Source organism: Suillus plorans (assembly GCF_016647745.1).
Source record: "Suillus plorans strain S12 chromosome Unknown HD556scaffold_3, whole genome shotgun sequence".
Classification (NCBI taxonomy): domain Eukaryota; kingdom Fungi; phylum Basidiomycota; class Agaricomycetes; order Boletales; family Suillaceae; genus Suillus; species Suillus plorans.
Genome location: NW_024537387.1, coordinates 900,689 through 921,519, shown reverse-complemented (window position 1 = coordinate 921,519; position 20,831 = coordinate 900,689). Strand labels below are relative to the sequence as shown.

Genomic DNA, 20,831 nt, shown 5'->3' with positions numbered 1-20,831 from the left:
TCCCTGATTAGGGATGGTATCAAGTGACTCAATGTGATACACAGGGTCCCGGAGCCTTTCACGGATAGCTGCCAAAGTCCACCCTTCAGCAAGTCACTTATTGAGTGGCTGTACATAGATAGGCCAGTGTAGGTGCTCCGCCTCTTGCAGGAAAACGTCAGTGTGGTGATAGAAAGCATGAGTACGATGGGCAGAAGTGCCGGTTGAGTGCTTATACGACATAACCTGGTGTGAACTGTCCACCTTCTGCAACTCCCTGGACAAGGCCGTAAGAAAGAATGAAATAATTGCAGATGCAAAAATCACTCACAGATTCGGCAAATCTTGTGTTTAGTAGCTGAATCTTCCCTAAAGAAGTAATTTATATCAGCAGTGCTTTTAGGCTGCATTCCTTGGACACCTGTAGCCAAGAGATCGACTTGGGTGAAGTAGATGGTACTAGTAACTGTCTGCAGAGGGCTGGGAACTGAAGGAGCCCTAATGCTGGGTGCAGGCAAGTTATCTTCTTCATCCCCAGAGACATTGCCAATGTCAATGTATTCTCCATCATCTGGTGTGCAACTAGTGCCAGTACGAACTGGGCTATTATTGTGGAACCTCAGAGGCAGTTGCCATTGCCTTTGGGGGTGTTGAAGCATAGTTGCATTCAATGCAACAGTGGCAGCAATGGGCACAACAGTAGCAGCAATGGGCACAACAGTGGCAGCAATGGGCACAATAGTGGCAGCAATGGGGGTAATGATGGAGGTAGCATCAATTGGAGCAGCAGCAGTAGAAGTTACAGCAGCATGAGTAGGTACAGTGGTAACTTGAGACTTCTGCCCTTGTTGACAAGGAGGCATGTTTGAGTGACAGTAAAGATTCAAAGACACAGTCTTTATGTATCTTCGTCAAGGGAAATAGCGGAGAAACACCAGTGCTGAGTCAACTAATGACAAGTCCAACGTGTATGCACAAGCAAAGGTCTGAACAACATTATTAATTGTGATATGACACCAGGGGGACAACTGAACATATGTCCAGGGTACGTACCGTAAGATCTTGTTCATTCGAGTGGTCCTAGGCAGCACAATATATGTGTGGGGTATTTCCAATGTCCACTACCTTACCCAATGAGAGGGATACCAATACCATAAGATGTGTGTTCTGATGTACCCTAGATCTCGCGATCAGTTGGTTATATTGAGCACAGTAAAGCTTACCTACATCCTCAGAGTCAACTGGCTGTCCAGAAGCCAGATTGCAATATAGCAAGGACATCCAGTGAAAGGGACATCTCACGTTTGCAGAGGGTTTGCCATGGTTGTCAGGGTGGGTGGTTTGACAGTTACTGAACACATGTTTCAAATACCAACCAATGAGTCAAGCGAGTTAATGCTTACCTTCATTCCAGGAGTCAATGACTGATTGATTGAGCATTTAATTGTGATACAGTGCAAGGGGATTGGGGTGTTTGTGGAAAATCTCTCATGTGTCATCCAGGAGGTTGGAGTGATATGATTCAATAAGGCAAAACTGGTAGATGTTGGGACTCAGGCTTCAGGAGTAAGGTACAGGTATCCAGGACAAGTTTGTTTCTGTAGCAGGCCAACCGATTTGCAGAAAAACAGCACTTGCAAGTTGCAAGGAGGATAGGCAAGGAGATGGTAGGGTGAGAAAAAGATAAGAAGCTGCATGACTCAGCATGGAGTTGGCCCTCGGGAGTCGGGAATCAGGCCTAGGATTCAAGATGATCAAATTTGTCAACATGTATTTGACCACATTGAACAGTTTGAAACCTATGAGAAACACATTGTAGACTTGTACACTGTACAGTTATGTAGAGATAGAAAGACATATGCAACAGCGTGATCTAGCAACTAATGGCTTTTCCTGCAGTGCAGTTGGGTGCATGGGAGAGGCATTACGTTGGTGTAAACTTCGAAATCACATTCGCTTCAGATTGTGAATGGGAAAATGAGACAGAATACTCACACACAAGTAGATCTGCGAAGTGGTGTTGCATCCAGTAGACATGAGGCCGGCTTGGCCATCCAGTGTTCATTGGAGATTGGAGGGTGATGTGTGATGTGATTATCAGGCATGCTGAAATCCAGCGAGCATGTAGATGGCGCAGCCAAGGTGGCTTGAAGACCACAAAGCAATGAACAAAGATGCCCATATTCAGGGTCTTCCGAGAATGCAAGAGAGCGCATGTAGATGAGAACACTTGCAAATTCGATGGGAATTCCATCGCATAATTCAATGGTGGTGTTGACCTTGCACTCAAGTATGGAAGAGCTGGAGAGTTTCTTGTAGTCACTAGTTAACCATGGAAGGGAGCTGCGTAACAGATAGATCAACATGTATGTAAGCGATTCAAGGTTGTCACAACGACCTGGGTCAACTCCTAAGTGGTTGTTGATTGAAGCGAAGGCAGGAGTGCCAGTGAGACATTGATTCTGACGAAAGAGAATATGGACTCTGGTTGCAGTGTCCCAGTATTCCTTCGCAATACCGAAATCGATTATAAATGCAGTGTGCTTCAAATGGTCAAGGCCCACCAAGACATTCTGTGGTTTGATATCACAGTGAACATAATTGTTTGAGTGGATGTACTCAAGACATGAGAGCTGGAAAATGGATTAGCCTATCTGCAACAACCCAGCACAAACCGACTGACCAGTTGGATTCCTAGATTGACAACAGTATGAAGGCTAAATTTTTGATCATGTGCAAGGAAAAGATCATGCAGTGATGGCCCAAGGAGGCTGAGAACCAAAGCATGATATGTTGATTCTCAACCAAACCAGAGAGCACGGGGTATCCCAACTCCACCTTCAAGTCATTTCAGAATGGCGTATTCACGCTGTACAGAAGATGGCTGGGCTGTGATGGATTCGAGTTTGATGGCAACTGCATCATCTTTGATGATGTTCTGAGCGTGGTACACAACAGCTAAGTAGGGTCCATAGTATGTTAATTTTTTATAATTATAGTCAGCTTGTGAACAACACACCATATGAACCAGATCCCAAAACATCTCCGAGTCTGAATCTACTGTCAACTCGTATCGGGACATCAGGAAAAAGGGAAAAAGTCTTAGCCATCTTACCTCACTTACAGAGACTTAATTCGACGTTAAGTTCACTAAGTTGTCAAAGCAAATCATTTCAACTTAATTTCTGCTTGGAGGATTGTTCACAAAGGAAACACAATAATAGTAAGTAATGAATGGCCAAAATTCAGCACGGAGGCTGCAGAAAAGCGTGTTCAAGTAAGAAGTTTATTTATAAGTAATCAACACCATGCTGCGATGTAACTAAGTCAATAGGCGCTATGCGAAGTACTTCCTAAGCCGACAAAGTATATAATATGTAGTCCTAATGGTAGCATTATCCAGCCAATAAGAATAAGTCAGTATCAAGTCACCAGGCAATCTCAAATGCCTGATGGTCAATGTATTTATTTACATAGTAAGTGCGGAAAGCATCAAGGGTCTGTGTGTAAGAGAGATAAGTAGGTACAAATTCATGCCCAAATACAGGCATAAGGTGTGCTGCACGAAAAATGCAGTCAAGGTGAATGACGGAGGCAAATCGTGTCCCATCCTCGCGGGTTTCAGGCTCTACTACCCACATTCCTGTGTTCTCATCTGGTGAGTCGTGCACGTGTTTGAACCAATGCACAAATGCACAAGGGTAATGTACACCATTGTGTTTAAATGAAAAGAAAAGCCTTACTTGAGCGATATCGAAGCCACGCATACCCTCGACAGTGGGATCAGTACTAATGAAAACACAGTCATATCGACCAGGGCCGTTCCTCCAGGTATCCACGGCACGAATTCGCTCGTAGCGCATACCGCCGATGCCTGAGACATCACTGGGAGCGAAGAAGGTGGCAATGGCAGATGTATACAGAGTTATTTTTTCATGTAGTTCGGGAAGGGCACTGGACGAGCCAGCGCCAGACTCGGAGGCTTCTGAGTTGGAGTCAGAACAATGGAGCTGGTCATGTAAAAATTGCTGAATATGAGTGGTGAGTTCCGGTTCACCAATTTGATCTGCGAGGAGGTCTGCGTAGATCCGTTTTGCTAAAAATTTGTTGTAAGTAAAAAGCACGCCAGGTAAATGTACTACTCCACTCACCAGATTTCTTCGCCAAGTCTACATGAGCTATCACCGTCGGTCCAGCAACAGCGTCACCCTCGAGCTCAGCATCTTGGTCTGCATCAGCCTCCAAGTCGGCATTCACGTGATTGTTGCGTCCGAGATGGGGAATGTCAATCGGCTCGTCCTCGAGCCGGACTTGAATGGCTTCTGCATTGTGCACTGGAGCGTTTAGCCCTGTGTGTGATTTGTGTTAGTAATATTAGTGGTCAAATGCTAGTAGACGTACCGAGTTTATCAAGGATATATGATAGACATGTTCCTGTTAGCATCCCACGGCTAGCAAAGTCAATACGAGACGCCGCTAACTTATCTAGACGTTGATTTGTCAGTAACATCTGATTGAGGGCTTCGAACCGACTGGACCGTCGCCACGGCTCCTTGACAGCCTTGATATGTTTAGATTCCGTGATGGAAGAACAGAGTCCGTTTGGTGCGCCAAACGATCGGATCATTTTGTGGTAGTGGATAAGCGAGTGTTGTCGAGGGAGGTTGAATCCATTAGGGCGAACACCAGATGTTTCAAATATTTCGCGGTGCCTGTGGAAACGCTCGAGTGCATCATCCAACGCATTGAGGCTGTTGGAGTCGATGATATTGCGCCGCGCGATGTACACAAAATCAATTAATGCTTGCAAAGTCAGCACCATCTCCGGAGGTACGTGGCCTTCAATCGCAGGTATATACACCTATAGTAGTAAGAATACACGTTAGTCAACACTACTCGTGATGATGGAACACCCGTTCATCGACTCGAACGTACCTTCATAAGTGCTTTTGAATCATCTCCCGTCCACTGTTTGAAGCCCCTTCCCTCCGGGAATCGTCGAAGGCCCGCAAATGAGGGAGCAAGAGCAATACTAGTTGTAGAGTGCGTCAATACCAGTCATTGCAACCCAGCATGTTGAAAATTGGACTTACCGGTGATCAATATCATCTAATATTATATTCGCCTCGTTTTCCGAGTACCGAGCCTTAATGTATTTGTGGACCCAGGTGACGATATGGTCCTTGAACGCACCCTTTATCAGCTGATGTAAAATGTCGGGGGAGAGGAGTTCGTGAATGTCGGCTCGCGGGAAATAGTTAGTGAATGGCTGTAGAACACATAGTATATTGTAATTTGTCAGCTCGCACAATGACTACAATAATGAAGGTACAAACCACGATGTCTCCTACAAGTCCATATTCGTCCCATAGCACACCTAACTCGAATTCCTCCACCAAGACTTCGGTATGGTCGCGGGAACGCCGACCATAGGTACCATTGTCAAGACCATCAGCCGGAGCAGTACATCTGGATGGATGTGTAGTAAGTAGACAGTACTAGCATAACATGAAGAAATACATACTTTGGGCACCAGTTTTGAACGATGCAAGCGAGCAATGCTTGCTCGGGATAATCGGCGATATATGGTCCAAGGCCATACACCGCACGTCGAAAATGACCATCGGGGGAGCGTACAACCTCGGGTGTTGTCATACCTGGTTTGAGGGATTCCAGCATCTTCGCCAGCGATGAGTGGAGAAGCTGACGGCGGAATTTTCGAAAGTGTGCGTCTTTGGCGGACTCCTTGTCAGCTAAATATATGCATCTAATTAGCGCCAGCAACAGACAACATCAAATTGAAACACGTACTTGTCGGGATGGCTAGGAAGCCCAGCAATACAACACCGTTGCGGTGTGCACGTCGCACGTTGTTGCGGATGTTGCTGATCGACATATAAACTGGCCAGTACTGGTTGTGTCCAGTAGCGACGGAGACAGTAGTCTTGTCGCTGCCAAGGATTATTGGAACGAACATAGATCCAATTGTATTGGGATCCTCGGCAATCAAATCCTGTGAATTGTGAGAGATGAGAAAATTGGAAAAAGGATGAAAAATGGCTTACGGCCTGCTTCCAACACCAATCACCGGACATAAAGTCCTGAAAGCGATGTGCTCCGTTGCTGGTATCATACTCCTGTAGCGGAGCGTAGTCGAATTCGCCTTCGAAGTCTGGGTTGGAGAGAATGTTGTGCACGAGGATCCGAGGATCTCGGAACCACACATCATACTCGGATGTCATCCATGTCGGAATGTCACCTTCAGGTAGAGCACCATTATATTCAGAGCTAAAACTCTGCCAGGCGACGTCACCTAGAGGCGTCGAATCAATGACGTTGTACATCTCAACGTGGTTTGCGAAGGGCGGTGTTTCGCCATGAGCCGCTAATGAGGCGGCCCACAGGTTGAATATAAAGTCAATATCGCCCCCTGACATCTGGTTGCGACGGTAGAGGAAGTCTGCGACTTCGAATTCGACTCGATTAGCATATGGTGTCCAGTTGTCTGGTCCACGATTTGATGGACGCGGAGGTGGCGGAGTATTCGGTGGTATGTCATCTCCGTGTTCGTCGCAAATTCTCCCTTCATATGGAGAAGAGTATACAGTGAGCACAAGTTTGGATGAGCGTCAAGTGAAATTAACACGCACCATTGATATTAGGATGATATGTTCTGGTAACACCAGGAACTTGAAGAGGAACACTACCATCTCGACTCGCCTGGCCAATGGAACCAGCACCACTTGAAGGGCGTTGATCTGAGCTGTTCATACCTGCCTCATTGGCAGCATCATCATGAAAGCCATACCCACGTCCATCCGGCTCTGGCAAGTCAAACTCCATTTGATCGTCGCGACTCCCAGGTGCTTCAAGTTGTTCGTCACCTGCACTAGTCTGAGTTGGGCTGCGTGAATGCATGCGTGCTGAGCTTGTTGCAGCATGTCCGGTGCCAGGTCGGGATGACTGGGAACGTCGTGAACTCGACTCGGAGGAGGAATGGTGTGATGACGGGATGTCGGGTTCTTCAGATGCCAGTGGATGCTGGGATTGCATATGAGTGGTGCGCCCTGACCTGTTGTAAAAACGGCGGATACAGCCCGTCACTAGGCATGGTAGCGTGGGTTGAGGGCGGCCAAGGTTGTGTATATTGTGCGCACGAAGGTTGCCATTGGCCCGCATCATAAGATAGTGCCGATGGTATTGTAGACTCGAATGGGGCCCATGAGTCTGGCGTCGGAGGTGTAACTTCGAGTTGACTTTATACAAGGCCTGGTAAATGCGCAGGAGAACATCATGCATGCGAGTACTTACAAGTAGCCAATGGTAACATGATCTGCCCAGGGTTGATGCAAGGTGTGCCCATGAATAACTTCCAGCCACACAACACGATGTGTTCAGGGTTGATGCAAGGCGCGCCCATGAATAACTTCCAGCCACCGCCGAGAGCATGATGGAATGCGTTTGACATGCGAAGATGATCACCTATCTTGATGAGAGGAAGGCCAAGAGCATGACGGAATGCGTTTGACATGTGAAGGCCACAGACATGAGACTCCCCCCCCCCTCTCAAGTCTAAACACACACAAGGTGCGCCTGATCCTTCCAATCTTCTGAAGCAGGGAGTTGCGGCAAACATAGCATCTATAACACAGCAGTCAGCGCACCGCAGTTACCAACCGGACATTAAACGGAAACCTCACCATTCAAGTTAAGCATATCACAATCGTCCACCTTGATGAGAGGAAGGCCAAGAGCATGACGGAATGCGTTTGACATGCGAAGGCCACAGAAGTGAGACTCCCCCCCCCCTCAAGTCTAAACACACACAAGGTGCGCCTGATCCTTCCAATCTTCTGAGGCAGGGAGTCGCGGCAAACATAGTAGCATCTATAATACAGCAGTCAGCGCACCACAGTTTACTAGGAGCTAGAGGAAACATTACTGGTACTAGGATGTTGGTCACCAATGAAGATTTGAATTGTTGGTACCGATGTTGATAGTCGGTGATTGTCGTCTCCTTCAAGCCCTGGCAAGTTCGGAAAGAATTCGACATCGATAAGTAGAAATATATGGTCGAAGGCGTGGAGATATGAAGGAATGGAACTCGGGCACTCAGGCCGAAGAGCGTGCTGTTGAGGCGTGGCAAATTAGCAAGTCAAATTACATTGAAGTCCCGATTCGAACATCTTACTTGTAAACGCGTCTTCTTGATAAAGCCTTTGTGTCCTGCAAGCTCGCCCCCATCTACTCCTGCTATGTCTACTCGACGTGTCACCCGTGCAAAAAATGCAACTCAGCATCCGGGTATCCCAGACATAACCCCGAAGAAGAAACGCCGTACTGCAGAAGAAGTAGCTGCTGAGCGTCAGTCTAAGTTAGATGCTAAAGAAGAGAAAGAACGCACCAAGAGAGCTAGCATCAAACGTGTTGCTAAATATGAGAAGAACCAGGCGGACCAGGATGTGGTGACCGATGCTACACCGCGGGCTGCGCCGCCCAAGCCAAAGCCAATCCCAAGCAAGAGGAAGGCTGTTGTGGCGCCTCCTGCTACCAAGAAGAAGGTTACGCCTCCCGCTACCAAGAAGGTTACGCCTCCTTCAGATGCCGAGATGAGTGATGCACAAGCTGCACCTTCGGTACCAAGGCCAAGGCCAAAGCCAATTCCTCGCAAGCAGAAGGTAATTGTACAGACTCCCGCTGCGGAGGACAACGGGTTTCTGTCGGATGCTGAGATGGATGATGTGGCTGCTGAGATGGATGATGCGGCTGCTGATAGTAGCGCCTTCAACCCCGATCCAACCCAACATTCAGGCACGGTGACCTCGGACATAGACGCAGATGGGTCTGATAGTGCAATGCCGTCGTCGCCACCCAGGAAAAAGACGAAAGTTAGCGGGAAGAAGGCAGGGAAGGTGACGAAGAGTTCTGTACGAGATGCTATCAAAGCGGTCCAGCAAACTCATATGTCAGGGAAGAGTAAGGCTGCAGATAGGAAGAAAACCGCACCTCACAGCACAATCAGCCTCAATTCCGACGACTCGAACGACTCAGACGACTCGGACATCCTTGTTGTCGACGCAACGCCGAAGAAAGCTCCCAGCAAACAGCCAGCATCTGTTCAGCAGGATGACGATGCTATGGTCGTTGATCGGCCTTCAACGAAGGCATCTAAGAAGGCCACCAGTAAAAAATCAGCACAGTCAGTTCCGGCTGCTCGCTTGAACAACGACTCGGACGAACCTATCACCAGTCACCCTCCGGGAAGGCAGCCACCTCAGTGGACCATGCCCATCTTGAGTGAATATGACCGCGGTGCTACTCCTATGGCTGGGGCTCCAGGTCGTGTTGATAAGAAGGACAAAGGGAAGCAGAAGCAGAAGAAGGAGAAGGAGGGTAAGGGGAAGGGGAAGGCAGATCTGGCAGATGATAAGAAGATCAGCGTTAGCCGTCAAGCACGTTCTGATGAGAAACGGATTCCGCCGAGTTCGAAAAGGTAAGCCCTTTTCTTCTTACCCTTTATCATGCTTGAGCTCACTCTCGACGAAACAACTCTATATTACTTTTTCCTCAGTGACTCGACTCCCAATGGCAAGGACTTTTCCACTGGCATTAACGATTGGGCAGCAAGCATCCCGAAAAATGCAAAGCCCACTAAGGCCACCACCAGCCAGCCCAGCATATTCAAAAATAGCACAAGTTCACGCCGCCTTCCCCCCCTGACCAATGCCAGCACTCGCTCATCCACCAATTCGGTGTTGACAGCAAACGTGTTGATTTCTCACGCTATCCCCATCACGCAGGAACCGAAAGAGCAAGATACTCTGCAACTCCATGATGGACTCGGAGGACTCTCAGATGAAGATGAGACCCAGGGTCTCGAACGAGAGGCCGCAGTTGCTAGCCCTCCCAAAGGGAAAAAACGAGTTTCAAGTTCGGTAAGTGTCTTCTTATTTTTTAACATTAAAGTCAGTTGTTGACCTTATAATATAACCGCATCATATTGTACAGGCTCTCGTCAAGGATTCGCCTGGCAAGCCCCCAGCTCGTCAAGCCGAGCGCATGAAGAAACCTGGCAACAACGATCTCCCGGATGGTGTTGAACAAAAGCTTTGGCGCCGTGTCTTTGTTTCTACTTACATGCAATACGTTGCAACTCTGGCTAACCCCTGGGAGGTTCCCCCCAAGTTGGCCTGCCAGAAATTGCAGGTGATCTGGGACGCAATTTTCCCCAACATCTCGTGCACAGTCACAAGCACGAGCACCGTGTATCTCATAGTAAGTCTGTTCATATGTTTCAATGGCAATACTAACTTCAACCTGGTACTATAGACTGTCCAGCGTGTTGCTGACTCCTATCGAAGCTTCATCGGCTCAGCAGCCATTGCAATCGTCATCGCATACCTCGAGTCCCAGGACACACTCAAGCACTCCGATGATAATCGTGTCGAATTCGCTACTTACGCGCTGGACAAGCTTCGCTTCTTGTACAAGAAGGCAAACGGTGATGATAAATCTGTACGTGCTTCTCACTATCTCTATTCATTGCCTCTGTTATTGTCGCTGTGCCACTAGTACTAACATGCAATACAGAAGTTCCGCGGCCTTTATCAAGGTGCCTTCGTGGTGCAAACATTTGGCGCCCACTTCACTGCTATCAACGGCGCTCGCAAGATACATGGACTACTAGACAAGCCGGAAGAAGACTTGAATCCTGCTGGGGGTCTAGCACTGTCATGTGCTGCGGTAATATATTTTTATTTTATTTTCTAATCACACCTCGCTGATCACTCATTGCTACTACTAGGTTGAACGAGCATTGACGCTTATCGCTACTCGTACCATAACCATCGAAATGGTTCTCGCTGCCAAGGGCAAATCTATACCCTTGCCGAAGACGCTCAATCACTCAACCGGCAAAGTCTCCAATCGCCAAACGGGCTTCAATGACGTCACCTGGGGTTCTTCCACGCGCTCATATGTGAAGTCGATCGTGAAAAGCCTCCAAGAGGAGAAGTTCCAAGCCATCATCACTTCTGCGAAGGAATTTTCCAAGAAGAGCCATCGTTCTGGCAACGATAGAGCCGTCGATGACGCTGTGGATGATGAAGACTTCGACGAACGCGCCCAGCTCGTGGACATCTCGGAGTCCGAGTCTGGGTCCGAAGACTCGGATGGCTCTGACGTGGAGTAGTAACATTTGTTCTTGTCATTCTGCCGGTGGTTTGCTTGCCAGCGCTGTATTCACTTACTGACCTGATTCAACTCTGGCAGTTCTTATGATCACGCTTATTTCCTTCGCTTGGCCGTCTTCATTCGCATTTTGTCTTAGTCACCACTTGAATTGATGCTTTTCCTGACCGCTTTGTCTTGATCACGATCTTAATGGTATACATCCGACTTGAACAGTTTTGTGAGTGCTTGAATTGTTCACTTACCTATCAACTGTGTAGAACTTGGGAGTCTTAACTTGAAAGATATGCTTGGATGTTTTTTGCATGGTATGAATACACATGATTCTCACCGCTTTATTGTCTGAATTCTACACTTACCGTTGATTTTGTAACCTTGGGAGCCTTAAAGACAAAATATAAATATATACTTGGACCTATGTGGCTGCTTAGAGCTGAATCCCTCTACTTCTGGTCTGCTTATTTTGACTTAGCTTACAATGTGTCTTTGAGAGAATCTGACATGACGAGTCACACTTGATGTCATTGCTTAACTGTGTACTTATGTCAAGTGCTGATAAGTGTAACAATAAGTCATATTCATCGGAAGACCCTACTTGTTTTAAGCAATGACGTACTTAGCAGAATTCTACTGAATCTTACTTAGAATCACCTTCAAGTCACCATAAGTGTTGTTAAGAAAAATTCCCTTTTTCCTGATGGACCTTATGGTACATGGTGAGTATACTATGAGATAACTTGAGCCTTGAGGCCTCGAGGGGCAACAGTCAAACTAACCTGGAATGAGACTTCAACAGGGATGTGATTTCGTATTTATAAATCAGCTCGAGCCACTGTTGATTATTTTTGGCTCACAGTTGGTTCGTGGGACTCCAAATGGCTAACGAACCAGACCAAACTATATATAAGTAGCCTGGCTCACTAGGATAGCCAAAATACTTGCAAACCGATGAACGCCAAGCCAGTGTAGAGACTCATGCCTCTCATGGTGTGATATGGCAGTATTCACTAGGGAGTACACAGCACGAACTTGCAGCATCACTCTGTGTGCTATCTGCAGCTATCCCTATATGAGGCGCAGCTTTCCCGTGCAACGCGCGCCATGCGCGCACCTTTCCCGCGCTTTACGATGTATACGCGCGCGCGCTTTCCCGCGCTTGATCGCCCTATAGCGCCAGCCTTCCGGAAGCATCCATCCACTGTCCACCAAGCTCTCTAGTGCGTGTATTTCCATTTCCCTTATTTACATATCATCCCACCTTTATTTATATCATGGACCCTTACTTACATATAGCTTTACATACCTTACTCGGTAGCGCTTCGGCTCCGCGTGACAGCGCTTAGGCGCCGTATATAAGCGCCAGCATTACATACTATTACCCACTTTCCAACTTGGAACTTGACCTCCCACTTACCCATCTACTACCTAGCAGAATATAGTAGCAATCTATTCCTTGGCACCTCGCACTCACATCTCTTGTTATTCATCATATCACCACTTAAGCAAACTCACTCTTACTCTCACTTGTTTCCGCTCACGCGCGCGCGCGCTTCCCGCGCCTCGCGCGTACCTTCGCTTTCCCGCGCCTCGCACGCACCTGCGCGCTTTCCCGCGCTTCACATTGGCCGACCAGTAGCGCCTTCAGCGCCTACTACCAGATCCTTGCTGCACTCGCTTCCCCTTTAGGGTCGAACGCACTTGTCATCTCAGGTATAGCAGACTAGGCAACGCGCGACCTCACAACATTTACAGATACAGTTTGGAGCATCATTTGTTCCTCTCGGTATTGTTGTTTCTACACCGGAGCAGGCCATAGCCGAGCTGCAGTTGTACTACCTGTGGGGCACAATAATAAACTTGACTAGCAAAAGACAACAGCATTGATGCATGTTGGTATCGCATTGCAGAGGTTCAGCACCATTGTGCCTTAGGCAGTGCTGGTCCAATGCAGTCCAGCCATATATTGTTTTCTCAAGGGTTGGTGTCTATATAGAGATTATGAGGGCATCAAAAAAAGTCAGAGATTACATCCCCTGGGCAGTGCAAGCTAGTATCACAAGCACTCACCTAGCATCAGCACCAAGGGAGTTGTGTCAGAGTGCGCAATGGTAAGCTTGGCTTGCAAAAAGACAAAATGTTGATGTAGATTAATATTACATTACACACACTCAGCATCCTTGTGCCTTAGGCGGTGTTGGTCCAACACAGTCCAGCCATATAATGTTGTATCTATGATCAGCATTTGTTTAGAGATTATGGAAGGAGTAAAAACAGTCTAAGATTACAATGTGACGCTGCTGGTCGTCAACTAGGTAACAGTAGTCAGCTCAACCTTCTTTGCAAGTATTACAATGTATCACAATCTGGTGGGTAGTTATAGTGCTGCCGTGGTCCGGTGTAGAGACTCACATGTCCCAATGCTGAATATGCGGCCCTTTACCCACATAATCCCCTATATGTTCCAGCTCTTATCCATAGGATCAGTCTTGCACACGTGTTCGTGCACCTCACCCTAGGTCTTTGTGCTCCTGTCTGTCTATCTGTCCTACGTCCTCGCTGATTTACTGGTGCATTATTCTTATCAATCTCATTGAATTGATGTATCCTCGGTCCGATCTCCGCGCTTACATACAAACACCTATCTTAGGCTTTAAAATATATTTAGTGTTGATATAGTTACTCGGTTCAGTACTGCGCTCGGATGCGCCACATAGCATAATTCTCGGGTGCAATTCCCCTTCTTAAAAGGAGGGAGGGTTCCTTAGGACAAGTTTTTCTACTTTCCCCTTATCTCAGTATACTGCAAAGTGTATATTTCACCTCAGTGCTAGAAATCTGATTATACTTCTCTATCAACTATCACCTGCACTTCCGCTATTCTTTGAAGACTCTTTCCCTTATTGCTCAAAGTGCGCCTCCGCTTACGCGCGCACAACCCTCGCACCTCTTGCTCACACGCGCATTATCTTCTCACGCCTACTAGCGCCCGTCTAGTTGACAGAGTTTCCCTCCATTTTATTAGCAAGGAACTTCTCTCAGTAGCTGTCCTTTGGGTCAAGTCGTATTCTCATATCCAGGTCTTGCTGTAGAGTCCCCATTGGTTTTTAGTGTTTTCACCTATAGTCAAGATTCCTCACCTTCACCGATTCCGAACCGTGGTTCAAACCTGACCAATGGTCAGGTTCGTCCATGGTTTGGTCCACGGTTCCCCATTTTGGCCGGACCGAACCGAAATGAGGTTCACGGTTCATTGTTCCTGGGATGGTTCAGTCATGGGTTCGGACCTTCCCGAACTGAAACTTCCTCGAGATATCAGCAAAGCTGGTAACTTCTCTTCCGCACTCATGGGTACTTCGACTTCTGGGATCCTTGACATCTGCATTAACTTTCAATTCTGTCTGGACACTCGCATTTCATGCTCCCGGTTGTCCAATCAAGCTCAAGGTACCAATTAACCATCAATCAAGCTCATAAACTAACTGATATATTACTTTGATATATTTTCCAGGATTCTCCAATGCACATGGTAGAGACTGGTTGTGTTTGCACTGGTCTGAATCAATCTTGACACTATTTAGGTACATTGCACATGTAGACTCGACTCTGGATGGGGGACTTATATGTTCTTTGTTGAGCACTCAGCACTGTCCTCCTGCAAGCCCATTGTGCCTCATTTGTTGGCATCGTTTGCTCAGTTCCGCACATTTCAGCACACAGCCTCTAAATGCATCCCAACCAATCAAACGACAGTCCCAACATTGGAATTTCAACCTCAAGTTGTTTCTGGAGGACATTCCACATGCACTGACGACCATTGAAGTACCTCTTGCTCAAGATGAAAATATGAGTCACTCGTCGTCCCTCCAATTTTGTTCTATTAAAATAAGTACACTGCAGAGATATGGCATTGCCCGTTCTCTCATGCTAACTCTCTCCCACCTGTTCTCTCATGCCACACCCCATCTTTCATGCCCTCCTACTTCTCGATGTCACTTGGTATTGAGACCATCAACCGCGGCACCACAACAAGTGCCTGCCACATCACCTGCGTCTTTGCGCACTCCCAGCCACCACCATTCACCACTTCCACAATGGCACAAATGCTTGCGGGTGGCGCTTTGGACCATATTTTCTTGCATGGATGGCTTATTTTCTCTCACTTCCAGGTGCGACATGCCCATCAAGGATTCAGAAGGCTAGGAAGCTCAATGGCCAGCAAAACATGCAAGGAACCAAACACACAGGAGGTAGATTGAGGAAGTCCTCGAAGTCACATGACATGCATGTGTGTGATCTCTGCTGACGTTCATTGCCAGTATCACTCACTATACCAGATCCTTCTGGTTATGTCACAAATGTTCACGAGCGACACCCCTCTCAGGGCCTCACACAACAGATCTATTTGAGTGTGTAACACCAACAGTATCTACAGATAAACACCTGACTTTCAAAATACTGGTTTAGCTAGGAGTGCATGAATCAAAGCACAGTACAAAGTATCTGCAGATGATCCATCCGATGCCATAGTTGATATTTCTTCCATATCCCCAAAAGCCTTTCCAATACAGTCTGTTGCTCCTGAGAGATTAGCAACTTTGCAAAATGCTGCATGAATACCAAGGTAGTATGGACTAGGTAGAGGCAAGTGAAGAGGATCACTAGTTGTGAATGTCACAATAGGAGGAAATGAGCATATAGATGCAGGGTTGCCACATACTTGATATGTGTGTTGTGTGTCCTGGTGTGTGTCCTGGTAATGGTGTCAATCAGTCATCAATTCTCTGTCATGCTGTAATGATGCAATATACCACTTCTTCAAACCACAAGGCAAGCCTGTCAAAAAATGCATGCACATGTATGGCCAAAGTCAAGATATTTTCAAGACAATGGATCTTAATGCCATCAAGTTCTTGGCTGATATCATGGCCTGCAAAATGGTTTACCATGGTCCGTTCATTTGCTGCATACTCAGGCTTGGTTATATGCAGAATGGATTAAGCAGAGTATGTTTGCAAAGCCAAAAATGTCATACCTTCAGGTTGTCCTCACCTTTGTTAGTGAAGGCTGGAAAAATATGAACAACTTCTGTGTGGAAGACGGGGAGTTCTTGAGCTAAAGCCTCCACTGTAAGCTGTTTGTTGTTGTGATAGGCTACATAATCAATGGCACCAGTAACAACACAACGAAAGTTATCCCGAGCAAGGGCCTGACTGAAATTAGACAGACTGGGTGAATGAGACATGAGCTACTCACATGTGCTTTTGCTGTTCTTTGATCTATTGGACTCTCCTCCGTTATATGTGCTATTGCTGCCTTGGTAGTGTCAAATGATGGCCCGGAGGTATGGTCCAGGAAAGAATATTCATGGGTCTGACTTTTAGCAGCATTGACTATGAGTTTGAAAGGTCAATTCAAGCATGATGCAGTGGGTAACAGGTGTACTCACACAAACAAATGAAATAATCATAAGTGAGTTGGGCAAGGTGGAGAAGCTCATTATCATCAACACATCTGCTAATGTCCTTTGCAATATTGTGACGACCTGGTGCATATATCAACATATAACCCAGGATACGGGCACATATGAGGGTTGATGGGCTTCGTGGTGGGTCCAACTGCAAGATAGGGGCCCGAGCCTGCAAGGCCACACACCGGTCATATGCAGCATTGAACTCAGAGTCTGAGGGAATTGTGTTAGGGAGATTGGAGGGAAGCGGTACAGAATTATCCATGGTGGGCCTGTCAATTAGTTTCGTTACAGTACAGCTTGTCTATATTAGACCAAGGTCGTGGTGGATGGGCAACTTTGTCACCCTTCGTCAAAGGGGTACTTCCGGAGAAAGAGTCCACCCTGGGAGTCGCCTTCTTTCTTTGGCAAAACACGGGCGCAAAAGGGGCCGGTGAGCTATGGCCAGTCTCAGCTGGATCGCCCCTTCGACTTTTCCTCCTGAAACTTTCGAGTGCAAGGGCCTCTGCAAATTTCCATCACTGCGCTTTTCTGCCAACATACATGCAGACGTCAAACGTCATTACCAGCCACTCAATGAATTGTCTTACAGGCATTGCACTGTCCAAAATGTTCGAACCCCCAAGCATAACAGCTCTTGCCTACCCATCCACCATCACTTTAAGTTTTCCTTACAATACCAGCCAGCACATTGTCCACATTCATCCTATCCAGCCACCTGTCTTATTATCCGCAACAGCATGCAGCGGAAGGTGGCGATTCGGAAGTACTGGAGCTTTCAAGTCCACAAAGAACATGAAGGGTTATCAAGGCTATGGATCATACAGGTGTACTATAGATTTGTGGGTCCTCACAAGGCATCAGTGACTTTTCGAAGGTGCCGCCGTAGATATATTGGATTCTGCACTTCTTCGTCTGGGACGTATTGACCGAAAGATCGAATTCCCTTCCCCTGGCCCAGAAGCTCGTGTCAGCATTCTTAAAATCCACTCTCGCAAGGTGAGATCTCTGCATTCTGTATCTCGCGGGCATTCTTAGAACATAGTTATTCTTAGATATCACTGCAACGCGGTATCGACCTCAAAGCACTCGCCGAGAAAATGGGCCAGTGCTCAGGCGCCGAAGTGCACGGTATATGTACAGAAGCAGGTGCGTACGTTGATGGTCTTTATCTTCGCGTTTGTTGATCAAGGACACAGGTATGTACGCGTTGCGGGAGCGGCGGCAACATGTTACGCAGGAAGATTTTGAGTTCGCTATTGCAAAGGTGCTCAAAAAGAACCAGGAGGGTAATACGTCGGTCAACAAGTTGTTCTCATGAATGTAATGCGCTTGGTATTTGCATGATCCTTTTTTCCGTCCGTGCTACTTGACGGACTTTTGAGACGTGGAAGCGGCACGCGGTTGGAGTCAATTGGTGATCGACTATTGCGTGCCATCAGCCGGTCATCCAGCCACCGTGTCGTCTCGGTACAACTATATTTGCTAACGGTTGGTTCTCGCTATGACACATATCAATTCATGGCCTCATCGATCAACATCAACGGCATGATCATGGATTGTATGGTTTGAAGATGAAGCGCTGTCATTTTGGAGCCTATGTTCACATGTCCTGGTGTCAACCGGTTATAGGGACGAGATGCCGAGTTCAGATCCAAGTGCATGTGTCAGTGTGTGACCGCTTTTGAAACGGGGCGTATACCTAGACAATTTGCATGGGACTGACTACGTATTTCGATGAACATCGTCCACTAGCATTCAGAAATTTGCATTGGACTAGCTGCTCTCATATCTCACAATTTGAGTATCAGCTACTGGAATGTCTACAGATTTCTGTCATCGCGGTTTTCTGCTAATTCTGCTAATAGCATGCAGATACTCATCAAACGTCCTCACTAGCCGCTCAATCGGTTACCTTACAGGCGTCGCACTATCCAACGTACTCGAACCCCCAAGTAACCCAGTTCTTGCCCACCCATCCCCGGCACGTTCCCCCACAACACTAATCAGCACATTGTCCACATCCATCCTATCCAGCCACCTGTTTTATTCCCCGCAACAGCACGCTCAATGACCATCCCAGTTCCCATCATCCCAAATGGCAGCACCATGCGCCACATCTCCGAGGATGGGTCGATGGGTCGTACTGCGAGGTGGTGAATAAACCCAGAGACGAGAAACGCGCCCATGACGCCCCGATACGCCCAAAGAATAGAGCAAGTGGGTTTCCCCCGAGGAAAATGAATATCTGACGCAACCACTGATGCCAGCGACGGCTCCAGAATTCTCTCAGAGAGGTGGCGCGCCAGGGAGGGTCGAATGAGGGGGGGCATTCATCAGTGAACCGGTGAAGAAAGTAGAAGGCCATATATCACAATATATAGTACGCAGATGACTACGGTGATCTCGTAATTGGCTTGGAGTAATGAGTAGATGGTGAATGCGCATAGCGTCGCGATGATGCTCGATCGTAAATAACGGGGGTGTGTGGGGAGTGAGTCGTCGAAGATGGTACCACCATCAACAGATCCAGATGTTTCTGGAGAGAAAGACTTCACGGCAGAGTGAATCGCGCCACAAAGAAATAGTGCATTAGACCAGAGACTAGGGCGGATGTAGCAAAGGCCAATCGTGAGGATGTAGGATGTGTCTCAGGCGGGATGTACAGTCCCTGCGACCAGTCCCAGCCACAGCCTCGAGGGTTGCATACTAAATCAATTGTGTCGAGCACTAAATTCCGCTTTGGCACGTCGGTTGACGATCGGCGAGACGTACAAACAAAAGGTTTCGTCTGGTCCATTCAAAAGTACGTGCTGCAATAAAAAACATGGATAGCTGAGAGATAAGTTGAACGGTGTGGCAATTAATGTGAATACATGAACTCACTTGCAGCTGCATATTCAAAAAGGCGAGTTCCGGTTGCCCCATGGACATGTTTAGCGATGTTGCCGCGCGAAATGCAAGGATCGCGGTGATGGGCCACAACGCAATGCGGACTGGCTGCGTTCGGGGCAGCAGCATAAGAAAAGCTGTGGGGAAGCTATATGCGAGTGGTGGAAGGACTCGAGAAGCGAAGGTCTCGGTTGTGAGTAGTACCCTGGTTGTGGGGAGACGCAGGCCGTCCAGCAAGGGTAGCATTGTGGCCGTTGATCTATAGAGTATGCGGGCATCCGGAGTCAAGGTTCAAACGTTTATAAGGTCCAATGTAAAGCCCCCGTGAATCAAATCATCATCATGTACATACCATGGAATACAAGCACATGCATATGCCAATTGGTCGATTGGGGACATTTCTCCGAGTCAGCGCCGTCGCATCGATGTGGCGGAGACTGATGGATCAACGCAGCAACCGTGACAGCGAGGATAATTGCAGAACAAAAACAAATTGTGTGATATGGGTTAGTAAGAAGATACTTTTATGTTCTTGCATACGTGGTTGTACCTGCAATACTATCCCTCTCTGTAAGGCTGCAAAGCATGCTCGGGTCGCAATACTGATGGCGGGGGCCCACCAGAATGATGAGAGGAGCTGGAACCTTTGTCTTTCTGCGCGAAAGATGTGTTGGGTGGCACATAGGGAGATGAATCACGTGCAGCGAAAGAGTCTCGAGCCACGGGTGAATGTCGTACTTCCGTGGCTTTGTAGTGTCTTCGTTCGCGACCACCTCTCCATGGCCCGCAACATCCGAGAAGAGAAAGCACACCGATCAATCCGTCTGGAGTGATCAAAGCCGACCCGACCAAGAATGCGCACAACAGTTTCGATGATTTTGATAACAAGAATCAGAAACAACGTAAGATAAACAAGGCAAAGGACGATCAGTGTGCCATAGGCTACCCAACCGCCTGCGCCTATTGAAATCTGAACGAGCTGTTAGCATTGGACTTCACGGAGACAGGTATCCTTACAGTTGGAGTCAAAATAACTAGCAGCACGGCAACCACGATACGTGCAACGCAAAATAGGAAGCTGATGAAGCCCATGCCTGCTCCTGCACCCCATGGTAACCATACGCTCGTGACCAAAGCGCTAACAACTTTTGCCACCAAAATTACAATCGCTTGTGCTGTTCCACATGTCATCGTATTTCAAGTTGAGAATATATATCGACGTTGGAGCGGGGGACCCCTAGGGAGGAGGTTAGGTCATAGAGGTTGTTTGGCGGTGTTTGGAGCGCGCTAGGTAGAGTTCCGG

At 47.5% G+C, this 20,831-nt stretch overlaps 6 protein-coding genes across 6 annotated transcripts; 2 read left to right on the top strand and 4 right to left on the bottom strand.

Annotated features, from left to right (window-relative positions):
* Nucleotides 1-211: 211 nt before the first annotated feature.
* Nucleotides 212-842, bottom strand: HD556DRAFT_1437179 (uncharacterized protein; the record flags this gene model as incomplete). Its single annotated transcript, XM_041305660.1, has 3 exons — nucleotides 212-256; nucleotides 311-348; nucleotides 401-842. 3 exons carry the CDS (start codon nucleotides 840-842, stop codon nucleotides 212-214), a joined length of 525 nt encoding a protein of 174 aa, XP_041166640.1.
* Nucleotides 843-3,407: 2,565 nt separating this feature from the next.
* HD556DRAFT_1429137 (uncharacterized protein) lies at nucleotides 3,408-7,158 on the bottom strand (the record flags this gene model as incomplete). The annotated part of the gene is made up of 11 exons (XM_041304789.1): nucleotides 3,408-4,075; nucleotides 4,131-4,328; nucleotides 4,381-4,840; nucleotides 4,915-5,011; nucleotides 5,073-5,248; nucleotides 5,316-5,448; nucleotides 5,504-5,732; nucleotides 5,791-6,039; nucleotides 6,068-6,562; nucleotides 6,630-6,652; nucleotides 6,788-7,158. The coding sequence occupies 11 exons, from the start codon at nucleotides 7,156-7,158 to the stop codon at nucleotides 3,408-3,410; spliced, it is 3,099 nt and encodes a 1,032-aa protein (XP_041166639.1).
* A 1,076-nt stretch (nucleotides 7,159-8,234) lies between these two features.
* HD556DRAFT_1437177 (uncharacterized protein) lies at nucleotides 8,235-11,170 on the top strand (the record flags this gene model as incomplete). Its single annotated transcript, XM_041305659.1, has 6 exons — nucleotides 8,235-9,472; nucleotides 9,551-9,914; nucleotides 9,988-10,254; nucleotides 10,309-10,494; nucleotides 10,570-10,722; nucleotides 10,784-11,170. 6 exons carry the CDS (start codon nucleotides 8,235-8,237, stop codon nucleotides 11,168-11,170), a joined length of 2,595 nt encoding a protein of 864 aa, XP_041166638.1.
* A 4,446-nt stretch (nucleotides 11,171-15,616) lies between these two features.
* HD556DRAFT_1478483 (uncharacterized protein) lies at nucleotides 15,617-16,901 on the bottom strand (the record flags this gene model as incomplete). The annotated part of the gene is made up of 5 exons (XM_041308564.1): nucleotides 15,617-15,919; nucleotides 15,978-16,142; nucleotides 16,202-16,375; nucleotides 16,423-16,559; nucleotides 16,616-16,901. The coding sequence occupies 5 exons, from the start codon at nucleotides 16,899-16,901 to the stop codon at nucleotides 15,617-15,619; spliced, it is 1,065 nt and encodes a 354-aa protein (XP_041166637.1).
* A 344-nt stretch (nucleotides 16,902-17,245) lies between these two features.
* On the top strand, nucleotides 17,246-18,003 carry HD556DRAFT_1523489 (uncharacterized protein; the record flags this gene model as incomplete). Its single annotated transcript, XM_041309217.1, has 4 exons — nucleotides 17,246-17,465; nucleotides 17,514-17,635; nucleotides 17,692-17,785; nucleotides 17,836-18,003. 4 exons carry the CDS (start codon nucleotides 17,246-17,248, stop codon nucleotides 17,955-17,957), a joined length of 558 nt encoding a protein of 185 aa, XP_041166636.1. The 3' UTR covers nucleotides 17,958-18,003.
* Nucleotides 18,004-18,547: 544 nt separating this feature from the next.
* HD556DRAFT_1429136 (uncharacterized protein) lies at nucleotides 18,548-19,774 on the bottom strand (the record flags this gene model as incomplete). Its single annotated transcript, XM_041304788.1, has 6 exons — nucleotides 18,548-18,602; nucleotides 18,650-18,912; nucleotides 19,012-19,188; nucleotides 19,242-19,376; nucleotides 19,412-19,517; nucleotides 19,569-19,774. The coding sequence occupies 6 exons, from the start codon at nucleotides 19,772-19,774 to the stop codon at nucleotides 18,548-18,550; spliced, it is 942 nt and encodes a 313-aa protein (XP_041166635.1).
* Nucleotides 19,775-20,831: the final 1,057 nt, after the last annotated feature.